At 38.8% G+C, this 15,727-nt stretch overlaps 2 protein-coding genes across 2 annotated transcripts in view; both read left to right on the top strand.

Moving 5' to 3' along the window:
* The first annotated feature begins 127 nt into the window (after positions 1 to 127).
* LOC122998304 (protein tyrosine phosphatase type IVA 2-like) lies at positions 128 to 3,409 on the top strand. The gene is made up of 5 exons (XM_044375118.1): positions 128 to 237; positions 342 to 434; positions 533 to 663; positions 1,340 to 1,414; positions 1,584 to 3,409. The coding sequence occupies exons 1-5, from the start codon at positions 142 to 144 to the stop codon at positions 1,693 to 1,695; spliced, it is 507 nt and encodes a 168-aa protein (XP_044231053.1). The 5' UTR covers positions 128 to 141; the 3' UTR covers positions 1,696 to 3,409.
* Positions 3,410 to 5,428: 2,019 nt separating this feature from the next.
* LOC122998148 (apoptosis-stimulating of p53 protein 1-like) overlaps positions 5,429 to 15,727 on the top strand; it is a 49,574-nt gene continuing 39,275 nt past the window's right edge. The window contains exon 1 of the mRNA XM_044374857.1: positions 5,429 to 5,845. Within this exon, the coding sequence (XP_044230792.1) occupies positions 5,837 to 5,845 (9 nt within the window). The 5' untranslated portion in view covers positions 5,429 to 5,836. The remainder of the gene's footprint in view (positions 5,846 to 15,727) is intronic.

The raw sequence follows: 15,727 nt of genomic DNA, 5'->3' as shown, positions 1-15,727 counted from the left end.
TTTTTTGCTTTTTTTAGTTCAAACAATCAGAGAACCTTTACTTTGACATATTTGAAGATCTTGTCTGTTACTCCATTCTTTGAAGCACAGTACCTTCGCTGATCCTTCTTTCTTTCTTAACAAACTCTTGTGGGTCTAAAAATGAACCGACCAGCTCCAGTGGAGATCTCTTATGACTGTCTGAGATTCCTCATCACGCACAACCCTACCAATGCACAACTGGGAAGGTTCATAGAGGTAGCACAATTTTTAATGATTCATTTCCTATGTGTATTTTCTTTCACTTACAGAGGAAGCAAAAGCAGCATGTTGTGTGAAAATGTATGTGTTTTGATGTGTAGGATCTGAAGGCATTTGGTGTTAACACCCTGGTGAGAGTGTGTGCTGCTACATATGACAAGACACCAGTGGAACAAGAAGGCATACAAGTCCTGGTGAGTGACAGAGAAAACTGCAATCTGTGAATCATGACTCACACCGCTAAGACTTGGCCTTAGATGACATCTCAGTCATTAAAAGATTTTCTTTCCAGGATTGGCCGTTCGACGACGGCTCCGCACCCCCAGATCAGGTGGTTGACGATTGGCTGAACCTGCTGCAGACAAAGTTTAGAGACGAGCCTGGCTGCTGTGTGGCTGTGCACTGTGTTGCTGGATTAGGACGGTTAGTACGCAGTAGACACAGGATTCACCGTATTACGCTGAATGTGGATGTGCTGCCAAGTTAAATTAACAGCCACCAAAGTCAACTTTTGTTTTAAAGTTATTCTTTTCAGATGCCGTGATATATGCTGTTGTTTAAGCCTGGAGGGTTTAAACCTGTGCTACTAGATTTTCAAAAATGGTACAATACCAGTGGGGCTGCAGCTAACGGTTATTTTCATTATCGATTAATCTGTTGATTGTTTTCTTGATTAACTGGTTAGTTGTTTGGTCTATGAAATGGTTAAAAATGTCCATCACAGTTTCCCAAAGCCCAAGATGCAACCTAAAATGTCTTTGTTTGTCCCAACCAACCCAAATATATTCAGTTTACTATCATAGAGGACTAAAGAAACCAGAAGATAATCACATGTAAGAAGCCGGAACCAGAGAATAATTTTTTTCTTTAAAAAATTACTTAAAACAATCAGTCAATTACTAAAATAGTTGGCGATTCATTTTCTGTCCATCTACTGATCGTTACAGCTCTAAATACCAGATACTGTCATTCCACTTTGAACGCCAGTTACATGATTCTCTGTTAAATTTAGCATCAATTTGATAACGAGGAAAGCCGAGCCAGAAGGCATCAGCACCCGTGTGCAAGTACTAAAATGTGTGCTTGATTGTGTGTCCAGAGCTCCTGTGTTGGTGGCCCTGGCTCTGATTGAGTGTGGGATGGAGTATGAAGATGCTGTTCACTTCATAAGACTGTGAGTACTAAACTCTCTTCTTCTCCCTTTTACTCTATCGTAGTCCCAACTGCACAGTGTTTCCCACGTGACACGTTCAGTCCAATCTCTCAATCGCTCACGCATATTTAATTCTCTTTGCAAACCGTTGTTTCTTGTTCTGAACATCATGTCTCTTTCATGTTGTCAGGAAGCGGCGCGGAGCGTTCAACTCCAAGCAGCTGCTTTACCTGGAAAACTACAAACCGAAGCTGTGTTTGCGCTCCAAAGATGCAAACGGACAGAGCTGCTCCATACAGTAGGAATCAACAAGCACCCTCACATCTTCACCGCAACTTCATAGGAGACTTTTCATCTTTTGATTTTTAAATGAAACGCTGATGTGCAGGTAAATTTTGATAAAATGAAAGCTCATAAAATCTATTTAAAGCACTTAATGTTATTCTAGAAATTGGACACCGTAACACATTTCTGAAAATCTGAAATCACAGCTTGTGAGTAGGTTTCACTGTGGAGTGATCTGTAACATGGTGGTGTTAATTTCTGATTCCGCATCCAAAACGATCCTAAACAAGTGTCGGTGTTAGAGGGTTTTCTTCAGCTCCGTGTTCTATAACCTCACATTGTCTTTTCATTGATATGTAGCAAAAATACACACACACACACACGTTAAAGGGAAACCCCCACAGTCAGACCAAATTAATTTAATGTCACAATCACTGTGAAATCAAGCTTGTTTGGCTGTAAAAGTTAAAACTATTTATTCCAAAGGTTATTTTCTCAATTAACTGTCACAGGTGCAACTGCAAAAAACGTCAGCAGCTTTGTTCTGATTTGCAGTTTTGACATTGGGATCGGACATAATAAAATCTATGTTTAGGGTAGATTTCAAATTCTTTTGTTTTGCCAACAGTTGATCATTCCTGTGATGTTAAACCGGTCTGCAGCTTGATATTTGTTGTTAGCTACAACACTAGAAATGCTGAACACATAGTTGGTGGTTTCTCCTCACTGACCAAATCAATGTCCTGCAGCCAGAGTGTGGTGCAGATTATAAACAACTCAGACAATATTTTAAAAAATGTGTTTTAAGAAATTAAAAAAAAAACAACAAATGTACTCAGTTTGATGCAAATGTGAAATATGCTTTATACCACAGTCTACCTACCTGCTGTTTGTTCCTAGCCAGAGTCAAAGGTACACAGTCTTGCTTCTCTAGAACAAACTCGTGTTGGCTGTAAATGTTTCACACTGTCCTTCCCTCATAATGTCACAAAGGCAAGAAGGCCAACATGTTTAAGATCAGTTGGTGAATGTATTCATGAAGGAACACTTGAATATTTTTGCTAGATTGTCCTATTAGCTGTTAAAGGTTAAGAATCACAAACAAACTAATCAGTATGTCTTTAGTTTATCGGTCCCGATGCTTCCATAGACTCTATTTCAGACTACATAATGTTGAGCTATAGTCAACATATTGTGTTTGAGCAGTAGCATACACTAATGTATGTGATATCAGTCTTTCTGCTGAAGAAGCCGTGTGGTAATCTGCGCTGTAAGAGTCCAGATTGTGCTGCTGAACGATGGTCGGCTCAATGCAAACACATGAGTGCACTATTAAAGATGGTAAAAATACAAACGTAAATCATTTTTGATGACCAAGTTGTCCTGACTGAGATGTAAAATAACTAATGGGGCAATATACCAAATATTATCTGTGTTCCTATTACAGCAGCATCAATGGATCAGGACTGTGGAGCCAACATACCACAGTTCTGTTCAATCTCTGGCTCTGTACCTACTAGCTAGCTGTCTGGTCAGCCGCCGTGTTTGTAAGATGCTGTTGGTCTTTGTGATGTTGTTATTTTTCTGTATTATTTCCCCCTCCTGTATCCTTTATCTATTTGTTGTTCTTATTTATTTATTGATTCCACTGTGTTTCTTTGTGAGATGTCTGTCTGCTGGGGAGAAAAGTTATTAGTGTCTTCTTGAAAATTAAAGTGTTTAGTACTGTAACTTTTTTTGTGTATCTGTCCATTTTGTGAGTTGTCACACGTCATTTGAACTCGGTGATAATAATGAAAAGCCTGGACCTTTATATATCTACGACATTGTAAATAATAGTAAATCCATCTTAACAAACTTCCATCCTGCTTCTACAGCAGTTCCAGATCTCAGTGATAATGTGTCAGTAATGTTGCAGCTACCCAACGTGAAGCTGAGCCTGACCTGCCCTCGGTAAACTCTGCGTGTGTGTGTGTGTATGTGTGTGTGACAGAGAGAGATAGATAGGTTGCCTCTGGCTGTGGTGATGCTGTGTGAATGTGCGTGTGGCCGTCGAGGTGGAATAACAGCATCACATGGAGCCAATGGATGATTCAAGGTTGATTGGTTTTATTGACTGACCTGACTAACACACACACACACACACACACGCACAGGAACTAAACCTTGAACAAAAGAGCCATAGTAGATGAATACATACATTAAACGTCCATGAACTGGGTTAGACACTCAATTCTGAAACATATAACTAACAGAACTTCACATGAAGTCTTAGCGTGTGTTTTCAAGGCAGTATTTGAACAGTTTGCAGGGAATTCAAAAGTAGAAAGTACACCTCATTTGTGAGCCTTTTTAAAAATAACAGGGTTCTTGGAGTCATTGCAGTTTTATATAGCCAACTGAGACTAACAAAACAACCTCTAATACACCTTTTTTGTGTATATAATCTAAAAGAACAACTGAGCAGGTGTAAATACACAGTGATAAAGTGATAAATGAAAATTGGCAACAGAAACTTCTTGTAACTGGTTGTGGCAAACAGTCACCTACATCTCTGCCAAAAATACCAGCCTGTACAGTTTAGTTTGATGACAGCAGTGACTGTAATGCCAGACTTAAAATGAAGGTAAAACAGCTTTGCACTGACCACCAGCATTTACACAGAGATTAAAATAAAGTATTCACACCTCCAAACTACTGTTTACCCAGCAGTCAGTGCTGAGAGGTCAAGTTCAAAATCTGCAGTGTTGGCTGCTCCAGTGGACAGCAGAGGGCGTTGATGTCCTGCCAGACATCATTATCTAGTCATCTAGTCACTCACCCTGAAGTTCACATTATAAAAAGAAACACTTTCACACTCCTGCAACTATTTCCTAAGGACTGAATCTATTTCTGTTCACCAGGCTGAACGTATCACAACATGAACTCTGACATGAGACCTGTTAGAAGGACACTACACTGATTTTACCAGTGAATGTTGTATAATTTTACAGTATGTAAAATGTGACTTTAAAATGAGATAAGGGGACACACACACACACACACACACACACACACACACACACGTAGAGGCCTTCAGCGTCCTTGGCAGCCAGAGGACAGCTCTGTGATAATCTGCTGAATTTATGACAGCTGAACATCTCTAAGCTCACTCTAAACTACACGACCAAGTGTGTGTGTGTTTATGTGTGTGTGTGTGTGTGTGTGTGTTTATGTGTGTGTGTGTGTGTGTGTGTGTGTTCAATGCCCTATATGTAGTCAAAAACACTACTGTCTTTTTTCCATTTTTTAATTACAGAATATGAGCAAAGAAAACAGGAACCTTGCTTTGAAAAGCATGGGAGTGGTGGAAACACTGAATTAAACAAACACACAGCTGCACAAACACACTACATGTAGTATATTGTATGTGTGTGTTGTCTGAAATATTGGCAATACAACGTTTATTACAGTTGAAATAAAATCACCTTTAATCATTATTCCAGTGAAATAAAACTGTTGCCGCTGACACAGCCGATAGAGGGCGCTCTTACTGAAAATGACGTGGATTAACATCTCTGGAAAATAGTATTGATTTTGATTATCGGTGATTGTTCCACCACCTATGTCTGCTACATTTTGTACTGAACCAGCAGGCTATTTATCGTGAGAAGGAGGAGGAGGAGGAGGAGGGGGAAGAGGAGGAGACCGGGGGCAGATGGGAGGGATGATCGGGACGGTGACCCAGTTCACCCGAGGACCGCCTGCTGATGATGATCAAAGGATGAACCCATTGAAATTTTTAAAATGACATTATAACATCTGTTTGCAGGGTTTTTTCAAAAAAAATATTTGGGTCTGAAACAGCTCACAATAGCTGAAAGACAAAGTGTGTGTGTGAGAAAGAGAGAGAGGGAGAGAGAGAGAGAGAGAGAGAGAGAGGAAGGAAGAGGGAGGGACTGAGAGGAAAGTGAGGAGCAGGAGTTTTAGGCTTTCTAAACATCTGGATATCTGGCTGGACCCGCAGAGAGAGAGAGAGACGAAGAGTTTGGATGTATGGAGATTGAGCTGAACGCAGAGGAAAATATCGATAAAAACACATTAAGGGAGGAGAGAAGAAGAGGAGGAGAAAGTTATTTTCCTAACGGGACAGGAGGACCACTGGACTGACCAGCAGGAATGTTGCCGGTGAGTTTTCATTCATCAAATGTATCAAACAGGATGTGAGTTGTGAAAATGAAACATTGCAACATAAACTAAGATGGATATAACTTCAAAAATAAACTCGTTAAGGCTTTTTCCAACGAGCCCAAAACAGGACATGTGAGTGTAAATCAGTTAATGGTGAAGCTAACGGAAAACGACGATGTTACCTCATGAAATTTAAAAACGTTTGAAATAATATGAACCGGTTTTCATACATTTTATGAGCTGCAATTAAAAGAACTTTATAGGTCAGCTTGTGTATTTTCACAGCTGAAACGGTGTCGGACGAGAGAGCAAGTCGAGGAAAATTTTACAGAAGAAATGTTTGTTATTTAGCAAAAGATAACACGACAAAGAACATTGAAGCTGTCAAGAATGTTTTCTGAGGAATAAACGTTTCAACATTATGAAAAAGCAGGTTTCGACTAATGTCAAGTAAAGGAAATAAAACTAGAAGTTGTGCGTTCAGATTTCAAAATGACAATTTAGTCAAAGAGGCTGAAGTGTTGGAATTTGTGTTTTGAACGTTTCATATATAATCCTTCACTACTGTCACTAGGCAGTGATATGAAGCCATAGTTGTAACATGAATACAGCAAATGTAATAGTGTGTGTTGTTTTGAAGCATTTCAACAAACGATGACCCTCCAACCCTGTCTATGAATCATATCAAGCTTTTCATCATTCTGGCTGCTCAATGATTATCTAAAAATCTGTTGCAATTAGAAACATCAGTGCCAAATTAGTTAAATTAGGGCTGGGCAATATATTGATATTATATCAATATCGCGATATGAGGCTAGATATGGTCTTAGATTTTAGATATCGTGATATGGCATAAGTGTTGTCTTTACCTGGTTTTAAAGGCTGTATTACAATAAAGTGATGTAATTTTGTGAATTTACCAGACTGTTCTAGCTGTTCTATTATTTGCATTTATCCACTTAATCATTATATCCACATTACTGATGATTAACTCACTGTGTAAATATTTTGGGAAAGACATGATATTGAGGTATTTGGTCAAAAATATCATGATATTTGATTTTGTCCATATCGCCCAGCCCTAAGTTAAATGTTTTAAACTGACATTAATAGTAATTAGACATCCTTTGAAGTCTGGAAAATGTTCATCAGTATTCATTTATTTTAAAGGTTTTGATCAGAAGTTCTAGTTTCTATTGGCTGACATGACACTAATGTTAGCTCTCTCTGTATGTGTGTGTGTGTGTGTGTGTGTAGTGCATTTGCTCACACACAACACACACATAACTGGTTGAAACATTTGTTTGAACTGGGAAAGATGTAGTTGTCGCACATCATTGTATGTTGTGATTGTTGTGCTCATTGGAAATGCAGCATTACTGTTGTGCCTGAATACAGAATCATACATTACATATACATATACATTTTATACAATGTGTCTTATGTTCTATGTTTTGTACAAGGAGAAAACAGTCGATGTATCTCAGGGGGATGTCAGGAAAACACACACAGTCTAAAGTTTGCAGTTATTAGAGAAAAGTCTGAAAACTTACTGTAAGTTTGTGTTTTGGAAAATACTCTAAAGTTCATAACCTTGACCATAAATGCAGTCTCTTGCAAACACTGAAATCAGTGAACCATTAGTATTCCCATTTCCACCCTGTCCTTCCTCTTTCAAACTCTCTCTGTCTTTATCTCTCTCTTTCTCTCTCTCTCTCTCTCACACACACACACACGCACGCACACACACACACACACACCCACGCACACACACACGCACACACGCATACAAACAAACACACACTGAAAACACCTCTTTGTGGTAGGGTTGGGCTGCTGTCAGCTCTGTACAATACACTGAAGATATAGAGATGTGTTTACTGCAGGGAGAGAAACAGACAGAAACAGAGAACGCCTCGACTTTGACCTTTGACCCCACTTTGAATGTCCTTCCTTTTTCTTTTTTTAAACTACAGAGAGAGTTTTAGCTAACTTCCAGTTCTGACTTCCTTGGTGAATGTATTTGTCCAAAGCTGCCATCAACAAGCCTTGAAATATTAAATGAAATATTCAGCTTTGTTCTCACTTCTCCAAAATTTCCAGGATTGATGCAGCAAATTCTAATTAGAGCATGATATCATCTGGCAACGTCAATGAAATGTCAAGTAGCCAACACATATTTTCCTGAGTACAGAGCTGGCATCAACGCCGTCACCACCTTCATTTCCCACAAACACAGAAATGTTCCTAATAATTTATTAGTATTGATTAGCTATGGCATTTGGTGGGCAGATATTTTGCAGCAAGTCTACGCACATGAACAGTTCACACACAGCGGGAGATACAGTAAACTGGTTTCACAAGTGTAAGGACTGTTTCTTTCTCAATGAGCTGGAAGCTCGTGTTTCAGCGGTCACATGCAGCTCCTATAGAGACGGTACTGACTGATTTGTGTGTGTGTGTGTGTGTGTGTTTGGGTGTGGGCTGGAGTGTCTGGAACGCAAATCACCTTCAGCTGTCACTGTGTTGCACTGTGCTGGGTTTCTCCCTCCCTCTCTCTCTCTCTCTCTCTCTCTCTCTCTCTCTCTCTCTCTTACACACACAAGCTTCAAACTAAATAAAAACTTTTAGCTTATGATTAAAAATCTATTCTTTTTCTCTCCCTAAGTTATGTTTATTTAGACTTAAGTATATATTTAGTCATATTTTTTCAAATAACGGTATTTTAGAAGCTCATTCACCTCAGAACATGACTTCCACTCTTCATTCATTCCTCCAAATAAACGTGTCAGCCCAGGTCCTGAGGTGTAAATGTAATGTAATATAGACTCATAAATATAATCAGTCTGTCTTCAATGAGTGCTACTACATATCTGACTCCATATTTAAGCTTGTAAAGCTCTCCAGTTTAGGTGTAACTTGAAGCTGCCTCACTGAGAGGACAGTGTGGCGGAGCTATTTTCTCCTCAGCGTGTAATACTTTCCTAATTGTGGCTGATGTACTGACTAAAAAAGGTTGTCTTCGCATGTGGCGTTTAAATGGCAGCGGTTTCTTCTACACCCACATTATTCCTTTATTTCTCCTGAGATTCATTAGCGAGCAGACCAGTCTGAAATGTCACAGAAATTAAATTTAAATGATGTGGGCGTACACTAGATGATCTTAAATCATCTGGCTGAAGATTTCAATTAAACCTTAAGGCCAATAAGAATACAGGTGTAGACTAAGATTGCGTAGGAGAAAATGCAATAAAGCAACAAAACACATATGAAGTGTTCGGACAACGGGCTGGAAAAGAAGCCACTGGGCAGACAAAACAACATTCTGACAGATGACACAGACTGAAAACCTTTACACTCCCGAGGGGGACGCCTCTCCTTGAATGTTTGATAGAGCAGAATACACCTGCAGATCCCAAAAGAGTCCATCATCATTGAAAATGATGTACACCAAAGCTACAGCAGCCTGACCTGCATCCAATCATATCTGTTACATCTGTTACACCATCCTAGCCTCTGATATAAAATCTGGTTACACAACACACACACCCCACTACATACTGTTAATATGATCCAGACATTCAATAACATTTTAGCATGTAGACACACACTCACAGAGCACTTTTAGCACTATTAGGAACACCTGTGCAATCTAATAAAATCCAATACAACAGCTCTGCCATAAATTCTACTTTTACGAAGCTTATACATTTTCAGTATTTGTTGACATTGTCAGAAAGGTGATAACTCTACTTTATGTTCATTATAGAGGTCATAGTGGGTGGTGGTGGTGTACCGGAGCGCATTGTATCGAAAAGTGTTCCTAATATTTTGCCCTCCCCCATGTATGTTAATGAAGTGGACAAAATATTAGGAACACTTTGAGTTTTGCCTGACTGGCCCCAGCTCAGGCAGAATCAATAAAACTAATTCTACAAATTCAAAGACTAAACGATTAGAGCTGCTTCGGAGCATTTTGTATACATTTGTCCTTTCAGTGGGCAGCTGGTGACAGCTGATGAGCAGGATGGTCATGCCATAGCTATAGCAACGCGCTCACAAACACACACCGTGCCTTACTCTATAAAAAAGAAAATGTGTTCAAAATAATGGGCGATCAATTGGAAAATGTTGCGTGCATGCAGGCGTGTGTGCATGTGTGTGTGTGTGTGTAAGTAAATAAGTAAGTAAAGTTTATTTAGTATAGCACCTTTCACAGAGCAAGGTCACAAGCAAGAGTAAAATTGTTAAAAATAAGACCATAAAAACAGTAAAAAACAACAAAACATAAGCAACAAAAGACCTTAAAACACACAAAATTACAAACACTAGACAGCACAAGGTGAGACAAAGGCCTGTTTGAATAAAGTGAGTGACTTTTTAAAGGTGTCAACAGAGACCGCAGAACATACGTCTGTAGGAAGAGCGTTCCACAGTGTCGGAGCCACAATTTCAAAGGCACGATCACCTTTTGTTTTCAGTCGAGAACAAGGAACAACCAGTAAGCCCTGTTCAGAAGACCTCAGTGACCTGCTGGTGACATAAGGATGGAGGGCTCTATATGTGAAAACAAGAACCTTAAAATGAATCCTAAACTTGATTGGAAGCCAATGTAAAGAAGATAAGATGGGTGTGATGTGAGTTGTTCTGCTGGACGTGTGTATGTATGTGTGTGTGTGTGTGTGTGTGTGTGTATGTGTGTGTGTGTGTGTGGGGCTGTATTGCCTCTAGTGGGTGGAAGTACTGTGCCTTTTGAAGAACTTGGAAGAACATTTTGTTTATAAAAATTCCAGTTCCTGTGGACACACACACACTCTGAAAAGCCAGAAGAACATCTTAATTCCCTTTTGAGTGCCTTGTCAGTCAAAGAAAGTGTGTCATCCACAAAAACACAAACTCTTTTAAAATAATAATCATAAATTATTGTTCTAATGTTTGTCTAATGACAATTGTCACGACTGCCCCTTTTTTATTCTAGATGATGCTCAAAATTCTTCGTAATGACTGTCTTCTGTCCTTCTCACTTCTGATGTGCTTTAAGTAATTATAGTTATACTCCAGGCGGCAGCTGCAAAGGATTGTGGGACATAAATATCAGTTAGAGCCATGCGACAACTAAACTGTGTCTCATGATTTATTAGTGTGTGTGTGTGTTTGAGCAGGAGTGACAAAGAGGTCAAGAGTGAAGGGAAGAGGAAAGGAGAGGTAAAACAGAAAAAAAGAGAGATGAAGCATTGTTTGCTACTGTTGGTGTGATGAGGAATATTTGTGATACAGACAACCATCAATAATAATTATAACAATAATATTTGTATAGCACCTTTCATACAAAATGCAGCTCAAACTGCCTTACAATAAAGAGACAAAAAGCAAAAGACACATTAAGAACATTAAACAGGAAACATGCGCAGATTAAAAGGAGGCAAACAAGACAAACAGTGCTTTGTGTTAAAAAAAGAGGACAAGAATAGCTTAAGAAAGAAACAGAGCTAAAATTCGTAAGTAAAGCACATAATCAACCAATGAAACAGAATAAAAATGCCTTAAAATGGAATAAAATGTCTTAAAGATGATGAGATCTGGTGCACAAGAAAATGGTGCGAAAGGGTTCTATAGAAATGCTAGATTAAAGAGATATGTTTTTAGGTGTTTAAAGGTTTCAACCGAGCCTGCCTCTCCAATGTCTTTAGGTAAGATGTTCCATAATGTGGGAGCATAATTGAAGAAAGCTGCATCTCCATTTTTCTTTTGGGGTAGGGTTATGGGTATCTAGCAAGCCTGCAGTAGAGGATCTAAAGGCTCGTGAAGGAACATAAAGCAACAGGGAGTCTGTGATGTAGGTCGGCTCTAACCCATTGAGTGCTTTATAAACAAGTAGAAGGCCTTTAAAATTGATTCTGGAGGACACAGGGAGCCAGTGTAGTCCAGCCAAGACTGGAGTGACGTGTTCTCTCTGTGTTAGCAGTCTAGCAGCAGTTCTGAATAAGCTGTAATCTTTCAATGGACTTTTTAGGAAGACCCGTAAAAAGTACCTTGCAGTAGTCCAACCTACTTGAGGTAAAAGCATGAATTAGTTTTTCAGCATCTTGCTGAGTTAGGAGTGGTCGAACTTCGGCAATATTTCTGAGATGAAAGAATGCTGTTTTGGTCACTTAAAGCTAAAATTGGAGTCTAAAAGGACTCCTAGGCTTGTTACCTCTTGTTTTATCAAGGGAGTCAGGTTGCCAAGTCTTTTAAAGAGCTCATCCCTTTTTGCTTTGGGGTCAATTAGTAAGATTTCTGTCCTCATTTAATTTTAAGAAGTTATTACTCGTCCATTTATTGATTGCAGACAGACAGGCAGTCAGAGAGTTTAAAGCATCTGGATCTCTTGGTTTAACACATATATATAATTGTGTATCATCAGCATAGCTGTGGAAGCTAACATCTCTAATGACATCAGCTAGCGGGAACATATATAGTGAGAATAGCAAAGGCCCAAGGCAGCTGCCTTGCGCAATGCTAGAAGTTATATGTAAGTCATATTTCTCTGTCACATGCTCTCCAAGACTAATGAAAAATTTCCTTCCTGTAATGTATGTCCGGAACCAGTTTAAAACACATTCTGAAAGGCCAACTCAGCTCTCAGTGTGATTTATGAGGATTTCATGGTCAGTAGTATCAAATGCTGCACTTAAATCAAGAAAAACCAGAACGGATACCTTATTAGCTTCAGTGCTAAGTCTCAGATCACTAGCTATCAGTTTCTGTGCTATGATTAGCTCTGAAACCTGACTGAAATTTCTCCAGAAGATTGTTCTCATTTAGAAAGTTATTTATTTGGTTGAAAACCACTTTTTCAAGTATCATGCTTAGAAAGGAGAGGTTTGATATGGGTCTGTAATTGCTTAGAACTCCACAATCTAAGTTCAAGGTTTCCTCAGTAGAGGTTTCAAAACAGCAGTTTTGAAGTTATCAGGAAAAAACTCCTGATTCAAGGGAAGTATTAATGATATTTATGACTGTGCTTGAAATACTATTGAAGACTTTCTTAATGAGTGCAGAAGGAACAACAAGGTCAAGGCAACAAGTGGAAGATTTGCTTGTAGCTAAAGTCCTGCAAAGGTCTGAGTTTGGGATGCTAGAGAATTTTCTCATTGTTGTCGACAGAGATCAGCAGGAGCTATAACAGTTTCAGCTCTGATGGTTGTGAGTGTATTGTTAAAAATGTTGCAAATTCCTCACATTTAGGGGAATACACTAGGGTAAGAAGGTCAGAGGCAGGGGCAGGGTTTCACAATCTATTGATAGTGGAAAACAGTATTCTAGGATTGTTATTCTCTGAGATGATTTTAGAAAAATAAGCCCTTCTCACAGTGCATACAGCGTTATTATAGGTAACCAAGTTTTCTCTGTAAATACTACAGTGGACCTCAAGTTGAGTTTTTCTCCGTCTCCTTTCTGCTGCTCTACAAGACCTCTTCAGCTCACAGATAGTGCTGTCTGTCCATGGTGATGTTTTTTTCCCATGACTTTCTTTTGACCTTGAGTGGTGCTATCTTATTTAGGGCATTTTTCATTTTTTGGTTTAAGGCAGCAACCATTTTGTTAAGCAAGCAGTTCACACTACATGGATCAAAAGAGCTTACAAGCGCAGCAAACTCACTTTCTGCAGCAGCCTCTAAGAACCGCTTCTGCTCCGTGCACTCTTTTGTCGTTATAGCTACAGACAAGACACTGTTAAAAAACACACAGTAGTAATCAGAGACACTGAAACATTGCCAATGGTTAACCCTTTTGACACTACCAGATCAAGGATATTGCCCTGCTAGTTCTAAGCTTTCAAGTAGATTCATGAATTCCATAGCCTTGGAGTCAGCACTGTTATTAATGTGAATGTCATATTTGGTGATAATAAGAGCAGATATCTCAGAGAAATAGTAATATGTGCCTCGGAGGCCTGTATATTGTAATAATGAGTACAACTGGTTCAGCTTTAAGCACAAGGGCAAGATATTCAAAGGATGGAAGGAACTTAAATCGTTGATCTTTGAACTGCAAAGAAAAATGAACTTTTCTGAGTAGAAGTGGCAATTCCACACCTTCTTTTTTCCTGTCTCACTAACTGATAGAAGCTGTAATCTGGCAGACATGTCTCAATAAGTATTATTCGTGTCCAGCCAGGTTCCAGTTAGGTGCATAAATTCAATACTGTGATTAACTATAAGATAATTAATTAAAATGATTTGTTTGCAAGAGATCTAACATTGAACAAAGCTACGTTTATGGTAGTTGCTGGGTCTAAATCAGATGGTGGCTAATAAGGAACTGATATCAAGTTTGAAAGAGTTGCAGTACCAGTTGAAGGCACTGTGTTTAGTCTTTTGCTGGTCACAACAGGAATGGGAAGCGGTATATATATAGTACACATTAATGTAATAACAACAGACAGTAACTCAGAGTAACAATATAACATGTCTTGTGGTGCACGTGTATTCTTTCTTTCTCTGCGCTGTCTACTGATTTTCTGTCCATTCCAATAGATGCAATAGAGGGCTCTATGTGTGTATTTTGAGCACATGCACCAAACATGTGACCTTGTTTGTGTGACAGAGAGAGAGAGAGACAGCTCTTCTGCCAATGTACCTTCTGTGTCTTCTCACTGTGTGTGTGTGTGTGTGTGTGTGTGTTTCATTGTGTGTAACAGTGCAGTCATGCTGCAGTATATCAGTGTGGCCTCTCTAATCTCTCCCCTCCAGTATAATCAACACTGCTTCTGGACAGCTTCACTCCACACCACAGTCCATCCAACTCAAATATATTTTTAGTTAGAAGATATTAATTCTGATATCTGTGCCAGTATTTATTATCTAAAGGTGTAGTTCATGTTTTAATGATTATTTTTAGCTACAAGAGTGTCATTGTTGTTTAGCTGTCATATTAGTCATTCGGAAGGTTTTTTCGTGTTCCTTTAATTGTCTGTGAAAGTTATACTATTCATTATACTTGAAGTACACAAAGATGCAACAAAAGCAGGGTAAAGATAATTAGAAGTTCTGATTAATGTCTCTCACACTCTCCTCATCACACAAAATTAACTTAACGGCTATTAAATTCAAATAAAAGGCTCATTAAGCTTTAGTTTGAAAGCATCACTGCAAACAAAGTTAAACAAATTACCATAATGTGTCTTAGTATTGTGCCATGCTGACTTTGTAAGTGAAGGTGTCACTCTTGACCCTAAGTGACCTGGTCGGCTCCAGCTCTGCTGGACTTGAAGCTAAAAAAAAAGTTTTGGCATCGGAACGTCTGGGACACTTTTATGACTTCACAATTCAGTTGTCACATGCTGGAACTAATGAAGCCTCACATGAACTTTAGACGACTACAAAAAAATATTGTACATTATTCAGTAAACTGTAAAAGTTGACATTTGGTGTCAGGCATGTTTTAGGAACATTTTCACATTAGATCAGACTCATCTATTTGTTGTCTTTGCAGCAACAAATAAATATGTGTAAAACCAACCAAAAACATGTAAACCAACAATCCCAATGCTGGGTACATATGTATGAATGAAATGTAGGGCAACGTATATATTTGAGCATGTACACAGTGTACAACAGAACAGAAACAGAAAATCACAGTTTGTAGAATTTTAAAAAGAACAATAGTGAGTTGAAGATATTTAATGTCAGAAACATGCCAAGATACAATATATGCAAGATATCTAGTGAGTGCAAGACCATTTCTGAAAATATAATAAAATATTTGAAAAGACTGAATAAGGTATTAGACACGCAGTGTAGCTCCAACACAATATAACAATGTGTGATGATAAGATAAACTGTTACGTGATAATACTCATAAACTTTTCACGGTATCTTGACTGAAGCTGCC

Source organism: Thunnus albacares, chromosome 15, assembly GCF_914725855.1.
Source record: "Thunnus albacares chromosome 15, fThuAlb1.1, whole genome shotgun sequence".
Lineage (NCBI taxonomy): Eukaryota > Metazoa > Chordata > Actinopteri > Scombriformes > Scombridae > Thunnus > Thunnus albacares.
This window is presented reverse-complemented; position numbering and strand designations above follow the sequence as displayed.